The sequence below is a fragment of the Salmo salar genome, chromosome ssa23, assembly GCF_905237065.1.
Source record: "Salmo salar chromosome ssa23, Ssal_v3.1, whole genome shotgun sequence".
In the NCBI taxonomy this organism is placed as follows: Eukaryota; Metazoa; Chordata; class Actinopteri; order Salmoniformes; family Salmonidae; genus Salmo; species Salmo salar.
This window is the reverse complement of record NC_059464.1, coordinates 44,191,631-44,215,137: the sequence shown is the minus strand read 5'-3', so window position 1 is coordinate 44,215,137 and position 23,507 is coordinate 44,191,631. Positions and strand designations below refer to the sequence as shown.

General features: G+C 42.1%; 1 protein-coding gene across 1 annotated transcript; it reads right to left on the bottom strand.

The window, feature by feature from the left end:
* Positions 1–802: 802 nt before the first annotated feature.
* Positions 803–22,381, bottom strand: zgc:101540 (hsFATP2a_ACSVL_like domain-containing protein). Its single transcript, XM_014170253.2, has 10 exons — positions 21,781–22,381; positions 16,061–16,270; positions 11,461–11,619; positions 11,014–11,138; positions 8,261–8,455; positions 8,047–8,137; positions 7,277–7,475; positions 6,963–7,060; positions 5,819–5,949; positions 803–1,498 (listed from the first exon to the last, which is right to left on the bottom strand). The coding sequence occupies exons 1-10, from the start codon at positions 22,256–22,258 to the stop codon at positions 1,322–1,324; spliced, it is 1,863 nt and encodes a 620-aa protein (XP_014025728.1). The 5' UTR covers positions 22,259–22,381; the 3' UTR covers positions 803–1,321.
* Positions 22,382–23,507: the final 1,126 nt, after the last annotated feature.

Sequence of the window (23,507 nt, the reverse complement as noted above, 5' to 3'; positions counted from 1 at the left end):
AAAATATACATGTTTTAATCTAGGACCAGATTTACTGTGGCCTGCCTTTAAACTGATCTAGGACCACTTACTGTGGCCTGCCTCTGAACTGATCTAGGACCACTTACTGTGGCCTGCCTTTAAACTGATCTAGGACCAGATTTACTGTGGCCTGCTACTTTATGGCTGTTGTAGTAACATACATCCACTGTATCAAAACACTAGTCTGCAACCGACAACCTATTAAAGCACAGAACTACAGTATTGACGACACAGCACTTAGATTAAGGCCTCTATTCAATCTGGATCGCTGAAGCGTTACAGATTGTGCAATATTCACTTAAAGGTAATTCCCGATTGCGCCGATTTATGGAGCGTTGACCATGAATGCAGTCTCGGCTAACGCAGGAACATTGCCTTTAAATTTCAGTAACACTGAGCTTCTGCGTTACGGATTGAATAGAGCCCTGATATCATAAATCAGGTTTGTAGTGCCCTAATATAATAAAACAGGTTTGTAGTGCCCTAATATAATAAAACAGGTTTGTAGTGCCCTAATATAATAAAACAGGTTTGTAGTGCCCTAATATATTAAAACAGGTTTGTAGTGCCCTAATATAATAAAACAGGTTTGTAGTGTGCTAATATAATAAAACAGGTTTGTAGTGCCCTAATATAATAAAACAGGTTTGTAGTGCCCTAATATAATAAAACAGGTTTGTAGTGCCCTAATATAATAAAACAGGTTTGTAGTGCCCTAATATAATAAAACAGGTTTGTAGTGCCGTCCACAATCTAGTATAGGAAGAAGACAAGTAAATTATTTGGGTTCATAAGTTTTATTAACCATTCAAAAAGTACAATCAATATACTGCACATCAAAATATCAAGTTTGTTTTCAAGCACCTTCAGATGCTGGTACCCTCTACAATATAATGTATAACTGTAAACAATATAAAGTCTCGTTAAGACCAAAAATACATCATTTTAAACATGATCAGGTTTGTTTCAAAATTATAATTCAAATCTATTCCCTGAGATTAGTAGACACAGTGGGTTAGTGTACAGAATCATGATGTAATATTATCCCCCCGTGTAATCTGATAACACATGCGACGTTAACAGCAGACCTTGCTCCAAATACTATTGGAAATCATTCAAATGCCGGGTGTGGTTTGCAGTTTTGGGATTATTCTATTGGTCTGTTAACCCAGGCAAGCACAGAGGAAAAAGTATATGAAATAATCAAATAGTATTTGAAACCAGGTCTAAACATTAGACATTTAATAATTAATGCAGATTTTGTCCATTAATTAGCTACCATAATTTTTTTTTTTTAATTTTATAACTTAATTTCTCTGGTGTTTATGGAGGAGTATATCTCTTCAGTGAGTGGTACGTATGTTTTCTTAGCTGGATCTAGGAAGTACAGAGGATCTTGGACCGCAGCTGGGTTGAAGCCCTCTTCCACCAACGTCACTTTCTTCATCTTAAATGTTCCCGTCATCTCGAAGGAGCTCTTAAGTGTTATACATAAGAATATATTTAAGATTATTTTAAGAATATAAACTCAGCAAAAAAAGAAACGTCCCTTTTTCAGGACCCTGTCTTTCAAAGATAATTCGTAAAAATCCAAATAACTTCACAGATCTTCATTGTAAAGGGTTTAAACACTGTTTCCCATGCTTGCTCAATGAACCATAAACAATTAATGAACATGCACCTGTGGAACGGTCGTTAAGACACTAACAGCTTACAGACGGGAGGCAATTAAGGTCACAGTTATGAAAACGTAGGACACTAAAGAGGCCTTTCTAAAGACTCTGAAAAACACCAAAAAAAAGATGCCCAGGGTCCCTGCTCATCTGTGTGAACGTGCCTTAGACATGCTGCAAGGAGGCATGAGGACTGCAGATGTGGCCAGGGCAAGAAATTGCAATGTCCGTACTGTGAGACGCCTAAGACAGTGCTACAGGGAGACAGGATGAACAGCTGATCATCATCGCTGTGGCAGACCACGTGTAACAACACCTGCACAGGATCGGTACATCCAAACATCACACCTGCGGGACAGGTACAGGATGGCAACAACAACAACTGCCCGAGTTACACCAGGAACACACTGTCCGCAATAGACTGAGAGAGGCTGGACTGAGGGCTTGTAGGCCTGTTGTAAGGCAGGTCCTCACCAGACATCACCGCCAACAACGTCGCCTCTGGACACAAACCCACCGTCGCTGGACCAAACAGGACTGGCAAAAAGTGCTCTTCCCTGACGAGTCGCTGTTTTGTCTCAACAGGGGTGATGGTCAGATTCACGTTCATCGTTGAAGAAATGGGCGTTACACAGAGACCTGTACTCTGAAGCGGATCGATTTGGAGGTGGAAGGTCCGTCATGGTCTGGGGCGGTGTGTCACAGCATCATCGGACTGAGCTTGTTGTCATTGTAGGCAATCTCAACGCTGTGCGTTACGGGGAAGACATCCTCCTCCTTCATGTGGTACCCTTCCTGCAGGCTCATCCTGACATGACCCTCCAGCATGACAATGCCACCAGCCATACTGCTCATTCTGTCTGTGCCCGGATCTCAATCCTATTTAGCACGTCTGGGACCTATTGGACAGGGCTAGGGCCATTCCCCCCAGAAATGTCCGGGAACTTGCAGGTGCCTTGGTGGAAGAGTGGGGTATTTTTCTCACAGCAAGAACGGGAAAATCTGGTGCAGTCCATGAGGAGGAGATGCACTGCAGTACTAAATGCAGCTGGTGGCCACACCAGATAGTGACTGTTACTTTTGATTTTGACCCCCCCCCTTTGTTCAGGGACACATTATTCCATGTCTGTGGAACTTGTTCAGTTTATGTCTCAGTTGTTGAATCTTGTTATGTTCATACAAATATTTACACAAGTTTGCTGAAAATCAACGCAGTTGACAGTGAGAGGACGTTTCTTTTTTTGCTGAGTTTAAAACACACACACACACAGAGTGTACAAAACATTAAGTACATCTTCCTAATATTGAGTTTATTGAAGGTTCTCCCATCTCCACAGAGGAAGCTGGAGCTCTGGCAGAGGGAGCATCGGGTTCTTGGACACCTCCCTGACCAAGGCCCTTATCTCCGATTGCTCCGTTTGACCGGGCTGCCAGCTCTATGAAGTATTGGTGGTTCCAAACTTCTTACAAATACATATCTCATTTACACAAATATTCACACCCTTGAGTCAATGAATGTTAGAAGCACCTCTGCCAAAGATGCTTCTAACAGCTATTGACTCAAGTGTGAATATTTATGTAAATGAAAGTTTGGAACCACCAAGGCTTTTCCTAGAGCTGGCCGCCCGGCCAAACTGAGCAGTCGGGGATAAGGGCCTTGGTCAGGGAGGAGTCCAAGATCCAAATGGTCTCTCTGACAGAGCTCCAGATTTTCTCTGTGGAGATGGGAGAACCTTCCAGAAGGACAACCATCTCTGCAGCACTCCACCAATCAGGCCTTTATGGTAGAGTGGCCAGATGGAAGCCACTCCTCAGTAAAAGGCACATGACAGCCCGCTTGGAGTTTGCCAAAAGGTACAGTTGAAGTCGGAAGTTTACATACACTTAGGTTGGAGTCATTAAAACTCATTTTTAAACCAATCCACAAATTTCTTGTTAACAAACTATAGTTTTGGCAAGTCGGTTAGGACATCTACCTTGTGCATGACACAAGTAATTTTTCTAACAGTTGTTTACAGACAGATTATTTCACTTTTAACTCACTGTATCACAATTCCAGAGGGTCAGAAGTTTCCATACACTAGGCTGACTGTGCCTTTAAACAGCTTGGAAAATTCCAGAAATTGATGTCAGTGCTTTAGAAGCTTCTGATAGGCTAATTGACATCATTTGAGTAAATTGGAGGTGTACCCGTGGATATATTTCAAAGCCTACCTTCAAACTCAGTGCCTCTTTGCTTGACATCATGGGAAAATCAAAAGACCTCAGAATTGTTTTGGAACTGTTTGGCCATAATGACCATCATTATGTTTGAAGGAAAAAGGGGATGGCTTACAAGCCGAAGAACACCATCCCAACCATGAAGCACGGGGGTGGCAGCATCATGTTGTGGGGGTGCTTTGCTGCAGGAGGGACTGGTGCACTTCACAAAATAGATGGCATCATGAGGAAGGAAAATTATGTGGATATATTGAAGCAACATCTCAAGACATCAGTCAGGAAGTTAAAGCTTGGTCGCAAAATGGGTCTTCCAAATGGACAATGACCCCAAGCATACTTCCAAAGTTGTGGCAAAATGGCTTAAGGACAACAAAGTCAAGGTATTGGAGTGGCCATCACAAAGCCCTGACCTCAATCGTATGGAAAATTTGTGGGCAGAACTTAAAAAGCGTGTGCGAGCAAGGAGGCCTACAAACCTGACTCAGTTACACCAGATCTGTCAGGAGAAATGGGCCAAAATTCACCCAACTTATTGTGGAAAGCTACCCAAAACGTTTGACCCAAGTTAAACAATTTAAACGCAATGCAACCAAATACTAATTGAGTGTATGTAAACTTCTGACCCACTGGGAATGTGATAAAAGAAATAAAAGCTGAAATAAATCATTCTCTCTACTATTATTCTGACATTTCACATTCTAAAAATAAAGTGGTGATCCTAACTGGCCTAAGACAGGGAATCTTTACTAGGATTAAATGTCAGGAATTGTGAAAAACTGAGTTTAAATGTATTTGGCTAAGGTGTATGTAAACTCCCGACTTCAACTGTACCTAAAGGACTCTCAGACCATAAGAAACAAGATTCTCTGGTCTGATGAAACCAAGATTGAACTCTTTGGCCTGAATGCCAAGCGTCACATCTGGAGGAAACCTGGCACCATCCCTTCAGTGAAGCGTGGTGGTGGCAGCATCATGCTGTGGGGATGTTTTTCAGGGACTGGGAGACTTTTCAGGATCAAGGGAAAGATGAACGGAGCAAAGTACAGTGATCCTTCAAGAAATCCTGAGCGCTCTGGAGCAGGTTCTCAGACTGGGGTGAAGTTTCACCTTCCAACAGGACAACGACCCTATACACACAGCCAAGACAACGCAGGAGTGGCTTCAGGACAAGTCTCTGAGCCAGAGCCCGGACTTGAACCTGATCGAACATCTCTGGAGAGACCTTAAAATAGCTGTGCAGCGACGTTTCTCATCCAACCTGACAGAGCTTGAGAAGATCTGCAGAGAAGGATGGGAGAAACCCCCCAAATACAGGTGTGCCCAGCTTGTAGTGTCCTACCCAAAAAGACACCAGGCTGTAATCGCCTTCAACAAAGTACTGAGTAAAGGGTCTGAATGCTTATGTAAATGGGATATTTCAGTTTTTTATGTTTAATAAAACATTATTGATCAAAACCTGCCCCAGAGTGCTCAGGACCTCATACTGGGGGCCAACATTCTCTCCATTTCGAGTCTCATAGCAAACGGTCTGAAAACTTAAATAAGGTATCTGTTTTTTATTTTTTATATATTTGCAAAAATGTCTAAAACCTACTTTGTCATAATGGAGCATTGTGGGTTGATTGATGATTAAAAAAAAAAAAGTTGTATTTAATCCATTTTAGAATTGGGTTGTAACAAAATGTGGAAAAGGTGAAGGGGTCTGAATACTTTCCGAATGCACCGTAAACAGTATACAAGTATATTTTAAGAGCTGAGTATAATTCAAGACAACAGATTTTTCAACTTGAATGACAGAGATGTTAAAAGAACATTTCAATAGTAAACGACCTTGATAGTTATACTGATTTTAAAATCATGAGAACAAACAGAGCTGACTTTCAACAACGTCGGGTAAAGCTCACCTGTATTCTAATGAAGCGCGGTCTTGCGTAAGCAGGGAGGTAGCTGGCTACTTGGCTGAAGGTGCTAGCGCCATCAAACTCTTTCCCTTCTTCTACCTTCACAGCAGCCATTCCAATCCTCCCCTCATGACCTGGAGAGAGACAATTTTCAGCCTACATTTTTTTTTTTTTCAACTTTTATTTAACTAAGCAAGTCAGTTAAGAACAAATTCTTATTTACAATGACGGCCTAACCCGGACGACGCTGGGCCAATTGTGCGCCACCCTATGGTTCCTCCCAATCACGGCCGGTTGTGATACAGCCCTGGAATCGAACCAAGGTTTGTGTGACGCCTCTAGCACTGAGATGCAGTGCCTTAGACCGCAGCGCCACTCGGGAGCCCACATACCAAATGCCACCCAATGTAGGGCACCCAGAGCCCTATAGGCCCTTGACAGAAGTAGTGCTCTCTACAGGGAATAGGGTGCCATTTGGGATGCATCACAGGGTGATGTGTAGTCTATTGTATGTGTAGTCTATTGTATGAGTAGGCTATTGTATGTGTATGGATGAGTAGTCTATTGTACGTGTACGGATGAGCAGTCTATTGTATGTGTATGGATGAGTAGTCTATTGTATGTGTATGGATGAGCAGTCTATTGTATGTGTATGGATGAGTAGTCTATTGTATGTGTATGGATGAGCAGTCTATTGTACGTGTACGGATGAGCAGTCTATTGTATGTGTATGGATGAGCAGTCTATTGCCTTTGATTTTATAGTCTCCTACTAGCGAATAGCATACATCAAATCAAATGTATTTATATCGCCCTTCTTACATCAGCTGATATCTCAAAATACATGTTGTAAGTAATAACCCATAATACATGTTGTAAGTAATAACCCATAATACATGTAAGTAATAACCCATAATACATGTTGCAAGTAATAACCTATAATGTAAGTAATAGCCCATAATACATATTGCAAGTAATAACCTATAATGTAAGTAATAACCTATAATACAGATTGTAAGTAATAACCTATAATGTAAGTAATAACCTCTAATACACGTGGTCAGTAATAACCTATAATAATGTAAGTAACAACCTATAACTTAGTAGCTGTTAACAACCTAAATCTGACCATATAGATTCATATTTACCTTCAACTTTCACGCCATATACATTAGCCTCCTTGATGCAGTCCACCATTGTGAGGATATCTGCCACTTCAGTTGTAGCAACATTCTCGCCTTTCCACCTGAAATAACAAAAATATTTCCATGTTGGTCAACCGCAAGAGATGTTTGGCAGCCCCAAGAGATGTGTAATTTGAAGCCCTGAGTAACATACTGTGTAGGGTTGGAAAAGTCTGATACCTTTTACCAAAATCCCCAGGTTTTCCAGATTTCCTGGTTTATTTCCTTCTGATTTTCCAACTGGGAAACCTGGGAATTTTGTCAACTGTACTGCCTACCTGAAAGTGTCACCAACCCGATCCTGAAACTGAACAAAGTTTTGTTCATCGATCCTCAACAGGTCTCCAGTGTTGAAGTACAGGTCACCTTTCTGTAAGACGTCTCTCAGTCTCTTCTTCTCTGTCTGCTGGTCGTTACCAGCATAACCAACAAAGGGAGATCTCTTGGTTATCTTTCCAACCAAAAGTCCAGCCTCACCTAAAAAAAAAAAGGAAGATGAGGATAATGATGCTCACAATATTTATTTTAAGAACTATGTATCAAGCGACTAAGGAGCACTGATCTGGGATCAGCCCCCCCCCCCCTGTAAATGTAAACGTATGCATTGTTATCCAAGAACTGACCATAAAGCAGTCCTATTGAGACGTGTGATACACACGGCTCCAGGTTCTTAATTGCAAAGACGACATTGGGTTTTACTTTACCCAATGTTGTTCTGTCAACAATATAAAGCAGGACCCAATCCATGTCACAGAGTGTCCAAATCGAGACAGTTCACAGTTGGTGGGTAAATAGAGTGTTGGTCAACTAGAAAATCTAATTTAGTGAAGAAACTACGACCCTGTACAGAAAGCAGTTGCAACATGATGCTGCTCCCAAATTCACCCCTTTCTCAACGTTGTACCGTCAACAATATGAAGCAATGACTTGGACCCAATCCATGTCACAGTCTGCCTTAAACTGAAGTAACTTTGTGTCCAAAGCTAGACAGTTCAGACTCTGTGTCAGTGGGGTAAAAGTCAACAGAAAATAAGAAAAAAAAAGGTACCTTTCGTTGCTTGTATACACAGACCCTTGGAGTTCCTAACAGGTTCCTCCTTTTCAATGTCAAATTTGATCAAAGTATAGGGGAACATTCTCTGAAAGTGAAACACAATTACAAAAAAAATATATATATATATATTTTCTGTTAAGGAGGCACATCATTTACACGTCAGGTAGTTCTCCTGGTTTAATTGTGTTGAGGTCAAATCACTACCTACCCTGTGGAGAAAGTTGACTCGTCCAACCACTCCGATCTTGCTGGTGTAGTTGATGAAGCCAATGTTTCCCTCGGTGGCAGCGTACAGTTCCCTGACAGCGACGTCTCCAAAACGATTCAGAAACTCTCTCCAGATGTCTGAACGGACCCCGTTGCCGATGGCAATACGCACTTTATGGTCCTTCTCGTTGTCTTTCTGACAATAGAAACGGGACGAAGAGCGATCTGTGAAATGATATTCCACTCAATAGACACAGCCGGCGGTCAGAAAAGATCCATTACATGGTGGTGAAGCCTTTCCTATACATTTTCTCCAATTAAAAGCAGTTCAATTTAACTTTGCTAGGTCATCTGAGTTTTATAACAGACCAAAGGCAATAAGGCGGCTGTAACTTTAAAATAAAAACTGTAGTCGTAGAGTATTATACTGGAGATAACTACATATACTAAAAATGTGTAATTTAGCAGACACTCTTATTTAACCTTTATTTATTTAACTTGGCAAGTCAGTTAAGAACACATGCTTATTTACAATGACGGCCTACTCCGGCCAAACTCTAACTCGGACGACGCTGGGCCAATTGTTGTGATACAGCCTGGAATCGAAGTAATGAGATGCAGTGCCTTGCAATGAGATGCAGTGCCTTAGACCGCTGTGCCACTCGGGAGTCCTAAAGTAGTAACTTTGATAGACATCGTGTTATAAACACACACACAGAGTGTCTAAAGCCAGACAGTTCACAGTTGGCAGGTACACTACCGGTCAAAGGTTTTAGAACACCTACTCATTCAAGGGTTTTTCTTTCTTTTACTATTTTCTACATTGTAGAATAATAGTGAAGACATCAAAACTATGAAATAACACATATGGAATCACGTAGTAACCAAAAAAGTGTTAAACAAATCTAAATATATTTTATATTTGGGATTCTTCAAATGGTCACCCTTTGCCTTGATGACAGCTTTGTACACGCTTGGCATTCTCTCAACCAGCTTCACCTGGAATGCTTTTCCAACAGTCTTGAAGGAGTTGCTCATTTATGCTGAGCACTTGTTGGCTGCTTTTCCTTCACTCTGCTGTCCAACTCATCCCAAACCATCTCAAATGGGTTGAGGTCGGGTGATTGTGGCCAGGTCATCTAATGCAGCACTCCATCACTCTCCTTTTTGGTAAAATAGCCCTTACACAGCCTGGAAGTGTGTTGGGTCATTGTCCTGTTGAAAAACAAATGATAAGCCCAAACCAGATGGGATGGCGTATCGCTGCAGAATGCTGTGGTAGACATGCTGGTTAAGTGTGCCTTCAATTCTAAATAAATCGCAGACAGTGTCACCAGCAAAGCACCCCCACACCATAACACCTCCTCCTCCATCCTTTACGGTGGGAACCACACATGTAGAGATCATCCGTTCACCTACTCTGCGTCTCACAAAGCCATGGGGGTTGGAACCAAACATTTTAAATTTGGACTCCAGACCAAAGGACACATTTTCACCGGTCTAATGTCCATTACTCATGTTTCTTGGCCCAAGCAAGCCTCTTCTTCTTATTGGTGCCCTTTAGTAGTGGTTTCTTTGCAGCAATTTGAACATGAAGGTCTGATTCACGCAGTCTCCTCTGAACAGTTGATGTTGAGATGTGTCTGTTACTTGAACTCTCTGAAGCATTTATTTGGGCTCAATTTCTGAGGCTGGTAACTCCAATGAACTTATCCTCTGCAGCAGAGGTAACTCTGGGTCTTCCTTTCCTGTGGCAGTTCTCATGAGAGACAGTTTCATCATAGCGCTTGATGGTTTTTGCAACTGCACTTGAAGAAACTTTCAAAGTTCTTGAAATGTTCCATATTGACTGATCTTCATGTCTTAAAGTAATGATGGACTGTTTCTCTTTGCGTATTTGAGCTGTTCTTGCCATAATATGGACTTTGTCTTTTACCAAATAGGGCTATCTTCTGCATACCTTGTCACAACACAACTGATTGGCTCAAATACATTAAGGAAAGAAATTCCACAAATTAACTTTTAAGAAGGCACACCTGTTAATTGAAATGCTTTCCAGGTGACTTCCTCATGAAGCTGGTTGAATTTCAAGGGTGTGCAAAGCTGTCATCAAGTCAATGGGTGGCTATTCTGAAGAATCTCAAATATAAAATATATTTTGATTTGTTTAACACTTTTTAGGTTACTACATGATTCCATGTGTTATTTCATAGTTTCGATGTCTTCACTATTATTCTACATTGTAGAAAATAGTAAAAATAAATAAAAACCTTTGAAGGAGTAGAAGTTCTAAAACCTTTGAATGAGTAGGGGTTCTAAAACCTTTGAATGAGTAGGGGTTCTAAAACCTTTGAATGAGTAGGGGTTCTAAAACCTTTGATTGAGTAGGTGTTCTAAAACCTTTGATTGAGTAGGGGTTCTAAAACCTTTGATTGAGTAGGGGTTCTAAAACCTTTGAATGAGTAGGGGTTCCAATACCTTTGATTGCGTAGGGGTTCTAAAACCTTTGACCCGTAGTGTAAATAGAGTGTCGGTCAAATAGAAAATCTAAGTTAGTGAAGAAACTACGACCCTGTACAGAAAGCAGTTGCAACATGATGCTGCTCCCAAATTCACCCCTTTCTCAACGTTGGGAAACAGTTTCGTACTGGTCCCCTCCCGTGGGAAACCGAACCCACAACCCTGGCATTGCAAGCGCCATACTCTACCAACTGAGCCACACAGGATCTGTGTCCTAGACGAGGTGTCCTTTACCATGGGTGTGTTGCAGAGGTATCTCATGGTCTCTCCGATGTACTGCATCACTGTTACATTATGTTTCCTACAGTCCTCCCAGAACTGAGACGCTGAAAACTTTCTCCTCAGAACAACTGTTATGCCTGGTATAGGAGACAGATGATGTAACAGATTGGGTATTTAATCATATATCCTGACTAACTTACACCATATTGTTTAGACATGTTTTAAAAGTAGACCAAAGTCATCTTTTCACTGTGCAACACGATACATGTCGAACGCCTATCTGGAATGTAGTTAAAACTACAAATGTGTCTAAAGGCTTCAGCAATACACTCTGCTCTGACTTTTACTCCATTCTGTATGGCTTATTTGAATAGGGAGCAGATACCAACACATTGACACGTTAAATAGACAATCTGACAACTCATTCCTAGCATTTCAAAATAAGAGTCATAACATTACCCCTCTCGATGGCCCCAGTGAGTCCGATGAGGAAGCCGGCGCTGTGGTAGAGAGGCAGGTTGATATAGAACACATCCTCGGATGTCACTCCTGAGACGGCTTGGATAAAGGACGCAGCCCACACCCTCTCCTGGGTCACCAGAGCCGCTTTAGGTAGACCTACAGTCAGATAGAACAGTGGGTTATCTATAGACAATAGACACAGTGCATTGAATGACGTATGCATAACAAATTCTACCCCCAGGAAACAATTCAATAGGTATAAGCAAAAACAAAATCTTTCTTTCAGATTTACATGAAGAGCCTACATCCAAATCCATCCATTAGGGGACTAGGAGCCCTTTCCAGAAACCATCCCCAGTAGAGGTCAACCGATTAATCGGAATGGCCGATTAATTAGGGCCAATTTCAACTTTTCATATCAATCGGTAATCGGCATTTTTGGACACCGATTATGGCCGATTACATTTCACTCCACGAGGAGACTGCGTGGCAGGCTGACTACCTGTTATGCGAGTGCAGCAAGGAGCCAAGGTAAGTTGCTAGCTAGCATTAAACTTATCTTTAAAAATCTATCAATCTTAACATAATCACTAGTTAACTACACATGGTTGATGATAATACTAGTTTATCTAGCTTGTCCTGCGTTGCATATAATTGAAGCAGTGCCTGTTAATTTGTCATTGAATCACAGCCTACTTCGACAAACGGATGATTTAACAAGCGCATTCGTGGAAAAAACACAATCGTTGCACCAATGTACCTAACCATAAACATCAATGCCTTTCTTAAAATCAATACACAAGTATATATTTTTAAACCTGCATATTTAGTTAATATTGCCTGCTAACATGAATTTCTTTTAACTAGGGAAATTGTGTCACTTCTCTTGCGTTCTGTGCAAGCAGAGTCAGGGTGTATGCAGCAGTTTGGGCCGCCTGGCTCGTTGCGAACTGTGTGAAGACCATTTCTTCCTAACAAAGACTGTAATTAACTTGCCAGAATTTTACATAATTATGACATAACATTGAAGGTTGTGCAATATAACAGCAATATTTAGACTTATGGAATCCACCCGTTAGATAAAATACGGAACGGTTCCGTATTTCACTGAAAGAAAAAAGGTTTTGTTTTCGAAACGATAGTTTCCGGATTTGACCATATTAATGACCTAAGGCTCGTATTTCTGTGTGTTATTATATAATTAAGTCTATGATTTGATAGAGCAGTCTGACTGAGCGGTGGTAGGCAGCAGCAGGCTCGTAAGCATTCATTCAAACAGCCCTTTCATGCATTTGCCAGCAGCTCTTCGCTGTGCATCAAGCATTGTGCTGTTTATGACTTCAAGCCTATCAACTCCCGAGATTAGGCAGGCAATACTAAAGTACCTATTAGAACATCCAATAGTCAAAGCTATATGAAATACAAATGGTATAGAGAGAAATAGTCCTATAATAACTACAACCTAAAACTTCTTACCTGGCAATATTGAAGACTCATGTTAAAAGGAACCACCAGTTTTCATATGTTCTGAGCAAGGAACTTAAACGTTAGCTTTTTTATATGGCACATATTGCACATTTACTTTCTTCTCCAACACTTTGTTTTTGCATTATTTAAACCAAATTAAACATGTTTCATTATTTATTTGAGACTAAATTGATTTTATTGATGTATTATATACTGCTCAAAAAAATAAAGGGAACACTTAAACAACACAATGTAACTCCAAGTCAATCACACTTCTGTGAAATCAAACTGTCCACTTAGGAAGCAACACTGATTGACAATAAATTTCACATGCTGTTGTGCAAATGGAATAGACAACAGGTGGAAATTATAGGCAATAAGCAAGACACCCCCAATAAAGGAGTGGTTCAGCAGGTGGTGACCACAGACCACTTCTCAGTTCCTATGCTTCCTGGCTGATGTTTTGGTCACTTTTGAATGCTGGCGGTGCTTTCACTCTAGTGGTACCATGAGACGGAGTCTACAACCCACACAAGTGGCTCAGGTAGTGCAGCTCATCCAGGATGGCACATCAATGCGAGCTGTGGCAAGAAGGTTTGCTGTGTCTGTCAGCGTAGTGTCCAGAGCATGGAGGCGCTACCAGGAGACAGGCCAGTACATCAGGAGACGTGGAGGAGGCCGTAGGAGGGCAACAACCCAGCAGCAGGACCGCTACCTCCGCCTTTGTGCAAGGAGGAGCAGCACTGCCAGAGCCCTGCAAAATGACCTCCAGCAGGCCACAAATGTGCATGTGTCTGCTCAAACGGTCAGAAACAGACTCCATGAGGGTGGTATGAGGGCCCGACGTCCACAGGTGGGGGTTGTGCTTACAGCCCAACACCATGCAGGACGTTTGGCATTTGCCAGAGAACACCAAGATTGGCAAATTCGCCACTGGCGCCCTGTGCTCTTCACAGATGAAAGCAGGTTCACACTGAGCACGTGACAGACGTGACAGAGTCTGGAGACGCCGTGGAGAACGTTCTGCTGCCTGCAACATCCTCCAGCATGACCGGTTTGGCGGTGGGTCAGTCATGGTGTGGGGTGGCATTTCTTTGGGGGGCCGCACAGCCCTCCATGTGCTCGCCAGAGGTAGCCTGACTGCCATTAGGTACCGAGATGAGATCCTCAGACCCCTTGTGAGACCATATGCTGGTGCGGTTGGCCCTGGGTTCCTCCTAATGCAAGACAATGCTAGACCTCATGTGGCTGGAGTGTGTCAGTAGTTCCTGCAAGAGGAAGGCATTGATGCTATGGACTGGCCCGCCCGTTCCCAAGACCTGAATCCAATTGAGCACATCTGGGACATCATGTCTCGCTCCATCCACCAACGCCACGTTGTACCACAGACTGTCCAGGAGTTGGCGGATGCTTTAGTCCAGGTCTGGGAGGAGATCCCTCAGGAGACCATCCGCCACCTCATCAGGAGCATGCCCAAGCGTTGTAGGGAGGTCATACAGGCACGTGGAGGCCACACACACTACTGAGCCTCATTTTGACTTGTTTTAAGGACATTACATCAAAGTTGGATCAGCCTGTAGTGTGGTTTTCCACTTTCATTTTGAGTGTGACTCCAAATCCAGACCTCCATGGGTTGATAAATTGGATTTCCATTGATTATTTTTGTGTGATTTTGTTGTCAGCACATTCAACTATGTAAAGAAATAAGTATTTAATAAGATTATTTCTTTCATTCAGATCTAGGATGTGTTGTTTAAGTGTTCCCTTTATTTTTTTGAGCAGTGTATTAAAACCTGTTAGGGCTAGGGGGCAGTATTTACACGGCCGGATAAAAAACGTACCCGATTTAATCTGGTTATTACTACTGCCCAGAAACTAGAATATGCATATAATTATTGGCTTTGGATAGAAAACACCCTAAAGTTTCTAAAACTGTTTGAATGGTGTCTGTGAGTATAACAGAACTCATATGGCAGGCAAAAACCTGAGAAGATTCTGTACAGGAAGTGCCCTCTCTGACCATTCCTTGGGCTTCTTGACTCTTTTTATTGAAAACTTAGGATCTTTGCTGTAACGTGACACTTCCTACGGCTCCCATAGGCTCTCAGAACCCGGGAAAAAGCTGAATGATGTCGAGGCAGCCCCTGGCTGAAAAACATTAGCGCCTTTGGTAAGTGGTCTATCAGAGGACAATGAGACTGAGGCGCGTGCACGAGGCGACCCCATGTTTTTATTTTCTCTCTCTTTGTACTAAAACACAGATTCCCATTCGGAATATTATTGCTTTTTTACGAGAAAAATGGCATAAAAATAGATTTTAAACAGCGGTTGACATGCTTCGAAGTACGGTAATGGAATATTTAGAAATTTTTTGTCACGAAACGCGTCGGGCGCGTCACCCTTCTTTACACTTCGGATAGTGTCTTGAACGCACGAACAAAACAGAGGATATTTGAACATAACTATGGATTATTTTGAACCAAACCAACATTTGTTATTGAAGTAGAAGTCCTGGGAGTGCATTCTGACGAAGAACAGCAAAGGTAATAACATTTTTCTTATAGTAAATCTGACTTTGGTGAGGGCTAAACTTGGTGGGTGTCTAAATAGCTAGAGAGATTAAGTTAAAATAAGTGTTCATTCAGTATTGTTGTAATTGTCATTATTACAAATATATATATATATATATTTTGTCCGATTAATCGGTACCAATTTTTTTGGTCCTCCAATAACCGGTTTCGGTATCGGCGTTGAAAAATCATAATCGGTCGACCTCTAATCCCCAGCTCCTTCCAGGGCTGGAAGGAGTGGTACCAGTGGTTCATGAGGTGTAAAAGAGGACTGAGGTGTAGAGGAGAACTGAGTTGTAGAGAAGGACCAAGGTGCCTACCAGTGGTTCCTGAGGTGTAGTGGAGGACTGAGGTTCTTACCAGTGGTTCCTGAGGTGTAGTGGAGGACTGAGGTTCTTACCAGTGGTTCCTGAGGTGTAGTGGAGGACTGAGGTTCTTACCAGTGGTTCCTGAGGTGTAGTGGAGGACTGAGGTTCTTACCAGTGGTTCCTGAGGTGTAGTGGAGGACTGAGGTTCTTACCAGTGGTTCCTGAGGTGTAGTGGAGGACTGAGGTTCTTACCAGTGGTTCCTGAGGTGTAGATGTAGAGTGCAGGGCTCTTGCTGGTGATGTTGGCCCTGAGGTCAGCTGACAGGGGAGTGTCTGAGGCCTGGGCGATATGTTCTGAGAGGGGGTTGATGCCTTCTACACTGCACTCCTCTGACAGGAGGTATACAGAGATACCCTGCTGTTTTAGTGTAGGGAGAACCTCCTCCACTGCCTCTTTCAGCTCTGTAGGATAGAGGGAAGGAGAAAGGGAGAGAGACAGAGAGAGAGAGAGAGAGAGACGTAGAGAGACACAGAGAGTGAGAGACAGGCAGGTGATGTTACTCTCAACTCCTTAGACCAGGTTCCCCAACTGGCAGCCTAGAGGTGATTTTATTTGGCCTCCCAAGTTTTCTGAGATGTTTTTTGTTTTGTTGGACATAAAATACTAAAAACACCAGCAAATCAGCTTCAACTGATTTTAATTTTGGAAATCTGTTCCAATATACTTCCTTTCATAATAGATATATATATATACTGCTCAAAAAAATAAAGGGAACACTTAAACAACACATCCTATATCTGAATGAAAGAAATAATCTTATTAAATACTTTTTTCTTCACATAGTTGAATGTGCTGACAACAAAATCATACAAAAATAATCAATGGTATTCCAATTTATCAACCCATGGAGGTCTGGATTTGGAGTCACACTCAAAATTAAAGTGAAAAACCACACTACAGGCTGATCCAACTTTGATGTAATGTCCTTAAAACAAGTCAAATTGAGGCTCAGTAGTGTGTGTGGCCTCCACGTGTCTGTATGACCTCCCTACAATGCCTGGGCATGCTCCTGATGAGGTGGCAGATGGTCTCCTGAGGGATCTCCTCCCAGACCTGGACTAAAGCATCCGCCAACTCCTGGACAGTCTGTGGTGCAACGATGCGTTGGTGGATGGAGCGAGACATGATGTCCCAGATGTGCTCAATTGGATTCAGGTCTGGGGAACGGGCGGGCCAGTCCATAGCATCAATGCCTTCCTCTTGCAGGAACTGCTGACACACTCCAGCCACATGAGGTCTAGCATTGTCTTGCATTAGGAGGAACCCAGGGCCAACCGCACCAGCATATGGTCTCACAAGGGGTCTGAGGATCTCATCTTGGTACCTAATGGCAGTCAGGCTACCTCTGGCGAGCACATGGAGGGCTGTGCGGCCCCCCAAAGAAATGCCACCCCACACCATGACTGACCCACCGCCAAACCAGTCATGCTGGAGGATGTTGCAGGCAGCAGAACGTTCTCCACGGCGTCTCCAGACTCTGTCACGTCTGTCACGTGCTCAGTGTGAACCTGCTTTCATCTGTGAAGAGCACAGGGCGCCAGTGGCGAATTTGCCAATCTTGGTGTTCTCTGGCAAATGCCAAACGTCCTGCACGGTGTTGGGCTGTAAGCACAATCCCCACCTGTGGACGTCGGGCCCTCATACCACCCTCATGGAGTCTGTTTCTGACCGTTTGAGCAGACACATGCACATTTGTGGCCTGCTGGAGGTAATTTTGCAGGGCTTTGGCAGTGCTCCTCCTGCTCCTCCTTGCACAAAGGCGGAGGTAGCGGTCCTGCTGCTGGGTTGTTGCCCTCCTACGGCCTCCTCCACGTCTCCTGATGTATTGGCCTGTCTCCTGGTAGCGCCTCCATGCTCTAGACACTACGCTGACAGACACAGCAAACCTTCTTGCCACAGCTCGCATTGATGTGCCATCCTGGATGAGCTGCACTACCTGAGCCACTTGTGTGGGTTGTAGACTCCGTCTCATACTATCACTAGAGTGAAAGCACCGCCAGCATTCAAAAGTGACCAAAACATCAGCCAGGAAGCATAGGAACTGAGAAGTGGTCTGTGGTCCCCACCTGCAGAACCACTCCTTTATTGGGGGTGTCTTGCTAATTGCCTATAATTTCCACCTGTTGTCTATTCCATTTGCACAACAGCATGTGAAATTTATTGTCAATCAGTGTTGCTTCCTAAGTGGACAGTTTGATTTCACAGAAGTGTGATTGACTTGGAGTTACATTGTGTTGTTTAAGTGTTCCCTTTATTTTTTTGAGCAGTGTTTATGATCGTATAAAGATGTAAGCAAGGTTTGAAATTATGTTTAGTCAAATACATGTTTGGGCTTCTTCCAGTCAACTTGCAGTCTACAAATTATTTGTAATTATGTTCAGGTCCTCCATTAAGAAATGCAACATGTGGAGCCTGGGATATCTATACTACATACCAGAACATTCTATGTCTTGCTGTCAGCCCCTCAGCAGATCAACCATGAGGGACGTGCCACATGGAGGCTTATGTTACATTCCTAGTAGAATACATTGCTTATAGAATACAGTATTAAACATTCCAGTAGAATACATTCCTTATACATTCCTAATAGACTGGTCAAACCTAGGCATGCATAGCTCACCGCATGATCCTCAAACCAAAGACTGGCCAAACGTGTTTCTAAAAGTGAATTAATTATTATGTAATTTTAAGTAATTGTTTTATTTTATACAGCCTACATTTGAAATGTATAGGCATGTTGTTGAAGTGCTGTTGTTGATGAGTTGTTGAAATCCTGAGCGAGATAACAATGATAATAACGATAACAATAATAACAATGATAATAATAACAATAACAACGATAATAATAACGTAATAATAATAATAATAACAATGATAATAACGATAATATACTAATAACAATAACGATAATATACTAATAACATCAACAATATAACCTAAATAATGTGTTTTCGTTCCTTCTTCCTAGGCTACCTGGCTTGCTCCTGACTGATTTAGAGTTAGTATGTTGTTTAACATCAATTGATAATGACAGAATCACACATCACTTCCCACCAGTACAGTTTTTTGTGTCCTCCGCTATAGAAGGCTGTAGCGCAGATCTATCATAGAGACAAAGCAAAGATATCGGAGTTACGTCTTTCCATTTTACAGCTTGTTTCTAGTCCTGGTTTTAACTTAACACACCAAGCCCTTCACTGACACTGAGATATTTAAGGAGTACATGGTGACTGAAGGAATTGGCTGAAAAATCTATGGATAGACTATAATTTTGTCTGTCAAACAGTTAGGCCTACCTCTTATTGCTTGAATAGGAAGAAATAGACTCCCAACCCAAAACCCTCTTGTTGTTAGTAGCCTAAAGTCAAATTAAGACTTTAAATCTTTAGGACTTCTAGAATTAGCCTACTTTCAGCACCCATGCGCTGTCCATCTCCACGGCTGCCGCTTCGTAGTAATGTCAATTACATCCGTGCTAATTTTATGTACATATTTCCAAATTGAATCCAATTCAATTACTTAGAATAATGTTGACTGCAAACTGGTTCAAGTTAACATATTTAGCAAAGATGGGATGGGTCTACATTTCGTCATTTCGTTTCTGTAAGCCGTTATAGTTTGTTTAACGGACTAACATTGGAATTGGAGTTGATTCCAAGGCAACACATAAAAGACCATAAACAACTTGAAACAACCTCATGTTTAGTCATGGAGCTCGTTCTGATTGGCCAGTGAGGGACCAAGCCTAGACACACGTACAGCCCAGCCCTTTCACGCCACCGCCAGCACTGCTCCGGATTTTTTAATTTTTTTATTTAATTAAGCAAGTCAGTTAAGAACAAATTCTTATTTACAATGACGCCTAAACCTGGGCGACGCTGGGCCAATTGTGCGCTGCCCTATGGGACTCCCAAAAACGTCCGGATGTGATACAGCCTGGAATCAAACCAGGGACTGTAGTGACACCTCTTGCACTGAGATGCAGTACCTCTACGCCACTGCGCCACTCGGGAGCCCCAGTGAAAAGCTAAAACAAAAACAGACCCCCCCAACCTATAGCCTACCGCCAGCGTTTAGATTCACCACTGTGTTAAGTGTGTTAACCGATTATAAATTACATCATCCTCCCCTGGACGAACTGTTAAAATACTAAACCCTCCCAAATAACTGAAATAGAAAAATGATGACCCTCCCCCATTTTCCTCTGGGTAAAAAAAAGTGTACATTTCGACCACTCCCTAACTGTAAGTCAGGGAAATCGCCTTCACGCCAATTGCTTTTGAGAACGGCAGAAAAGTTTACTTCAATACGTGGGAGGCAAAAAGGACAATGTCGGAGTTTAATCCAATAAGAGAAAAGCTGAGAAATGGAGAGTTGATTTGGTTAATAGGTAAAAAGAAGTTGAAAGCAGTACTGGTTATGGTATGTGTGATGATTGTGAGGCACTATACAAATTCCACAGTCACAAGATCGGGAAGTTCAAGTGAACTGTAACTCGAACTGCAGCCTACTGTTCAGATGGGTTAAATGGAAACTGAAATCTGGACACTGACTGTGGGTCTATAACCTCTTACATAGCCTTAATATTAAGTCCTGCAGAATTAAAAATTTCTTGCAGTAAAATTATACATCAAATGTAATAAATGTTTACTCGGGAACAGGAGTGGAGAAATCGTATTTATTTCAGCATCTGGAGAATATAAATGCTCAGATACAGTCTGTAGTAGAGGTGCTATCTTTAAAAACAGTATTTTAACCACAAAATATACATCCAAGCCGAACTGAAAATGTATCAGAAACATGTTGGGTCGTTTTTCAAAGCGTTATATTTCCTTACAAGCGGTCAAACTGCTGTCATTTAAAAAAATCTCCCCAGTCCCTAAACATATTTTCTCCGCGAAAGTTAACAGAACATTTTTCCGATGTCAATTAGATTACAGTTTTCCTTCTATTAATCTGGTGAGCAAAGGTTTTATTTAATCTTCTGTGGCAGCATACTGTAATGAAACAGCAGGCTCCGAGGGAGCAGGTCTCGAACCCTCGACCTTCTAGCCCGAAGTCCGGCGCGCTATCGACTGTGCCGCAAAAGCCTGCTCAAACGGCAGAGTCGATATCCGTGCTAATAAACCCAGGGTCGTTACAATACTGTATAATGACAGAAGAGAAGTTGACTAACAAATAGCCTACACAAATGTCGGAAATTATAAACAGAAACATATATAAAGTCAGACAGAAGAAAAATAAATCCTGCACCCCTTGAAAAATAAATCACTCCGGAGTCTTTGACTAGTCTAAAGTGTATTTTCTATATCAGTGGTTAAAGGTTTCAGATGTTCACTTTCATAAAGTCAGGCGGTTGTGGACGGGTTATTTATCAGCTACGACGAGCGGTTGTGGGTGAACAAGCAACTGACCCGGGTACCACTATGGCGAACACATTTGTGATTTCAAGTAGTTTACTGTGAGAGTCAGTCTTACTAAAGGAACACACTAGTATAATGTTTGCTGTTTGGGGTTTTTGAAATATATACGCTGCAGGCCGACCTCTAGACTAGGGCCTAGTAGTCTAGAAAAACATGCACCCCAAACTTTTCACTACTTACCTCAGCCCCAAAGTCAAAATTGGCTATGTTTACTTTTGGTCTTAATTTAATGTTAGTCATAAAGTTAACAGTGTGGTAAGGTTAGGTTTCAAATCATATTTTTAATAAAGAGAAATCGTAGAAATATGCGGAGTTTAGACATAATTATGGTTTTGTGGCCGTGGTTACTAGTGACAACCCGACCCTATCCCTTACCTACGCGTGTGTGTGGTGAACAACATTAGCGTAAGCAAACAGTAGGGTCGCCTTAAAAATAAAAGTCCCACATTGAAACTGATGCAAACTGATGAATATAGTGGAATCCTTACCTGCCGCTGCAATGATCACTTTGGCCCCACAGCATGAGAAACAGTGTAGCAGAGATTTAGACCTTATGTTGAAGTTTAGCAGAGCGGTTGCACAGCCCAGTTTGGCCAGGCCCAGCCAAATCCACGCGTAAGAGGGTTCGTTCCCCATAAAGAGAGCTACCGTGTCCCCCTCCTTTACATTAGCGTGAGTACTCAATGCTCTGGCAACCTTGTTACTCTGTTTATCCACCTCGATGTAAGAATGGGATGTCCCCTCAAAATGCAGGAACGTTTTATTCGGTTGTTTCTTCACCGTGTCCAAAAAGCAGTCCAAAATGCTATAGAAAGGATTTTTCTTTTTGTATTTTTGCAGCCTGATTCCAAGTTTGATTGCTTTGAAGATATATGAACAATCTTGACCAAAGTATGGGTCGAATAACGTTTTCAGAAGAAAGGGCAAAACTGCCAATCCGGCTATGATTGTAAACCAAATGTACATCTTGTAACTGCGGTTTACAGACACTTGTGCCGCTGAGAATTAAAAGGTTTTAGACCTACCTCCAAAGAACGGAACGTTATAAAGTGATAAATGGGTGGCAAAGTTCAATCCGAAATCCCGACCTCGCATAACAAGCAGCCCGAGTGCAGTGGGCGGTGTATATGTTCTCCCTAATTCCTCCCCCTGTGGGTTGCCAGATTGACCTTTTTGAACATTTGAACTGTTATTTCACACAGGGAAAAAAATGATTAAATCAAGCCTCTTATATGATCAAGAATTATGTACCTATGGCTCAAATTAAAATAAACAGCTGATATTCATTGCTATTATATATAATGATAATCGTCTGTTATTGGCAAGCAGCTGGAAATACCATTCACAAACGTCATTCAACACAGAAAGAATATGGCAACCAATGCCCTGTAACAACCTTTGAGCGAGCCTAGTGGGCAGGCACATCATCCAACCAGTAGTTCAGCACTGATTGGATAAGACTTATGAAAGACCCTTGTGAAAGTAACCCTCAAGTTTTGAGATAATATTCATTGTGCCATATGTACAAATGTTGTTGTAGACAGTAATATAGCCTAGTAGAGCCTGATTCAGTAGACAGTATAGGAACATAGTAGAGCCTGATTCAATAGATAGTAGAGGAACATAGTAGAGCCTGATTCAGTAGATAGTAGAGGAACATAGTATAGCCTGATTCAATAGATAGTAGAGGAACATAGTAGAGCCTGATTCAATAGATAGTAGAGGAACATAGTAGAGCCTGATTCAGTAGATAGTAGAGGAACATAGTAGAGCCTGATTCAGTAGATAGTATAGCCTGATTCAGTAGACAGTAGAGGAACATAGTAGAGCCCGATTCAGTAGACAGTATAGGAGCCTAGTAGACCCTGATTCAGTAGACAGTAGAGGAACATAGTAGACCCTGATTCAGTAGACAGTAGAGGAACATAGTAGAGCCTGATTCAGTAGACAGTAGAGGAACATAGTAGAGCCTGATTCAGTAGACAGTAGAGGAACATAGTAGACCCTGATTCAGTAGACAGTAGAGGAACATAGTAGAGCCTGATTCAGTAGACAGTAGAGGAACATAGTAGAGCCTGATTCAGTAGACAGTAGAGGAACATAGTAGAGCCTGATTCAGTAGATAGTAGAGCCTGATTCAGTAGACAGTAGAGGAACATAGTAGAGCCTGATTCAGTAGACAGTAGAGGAGCCTAGTAAAGCCTGATTCAGTAGA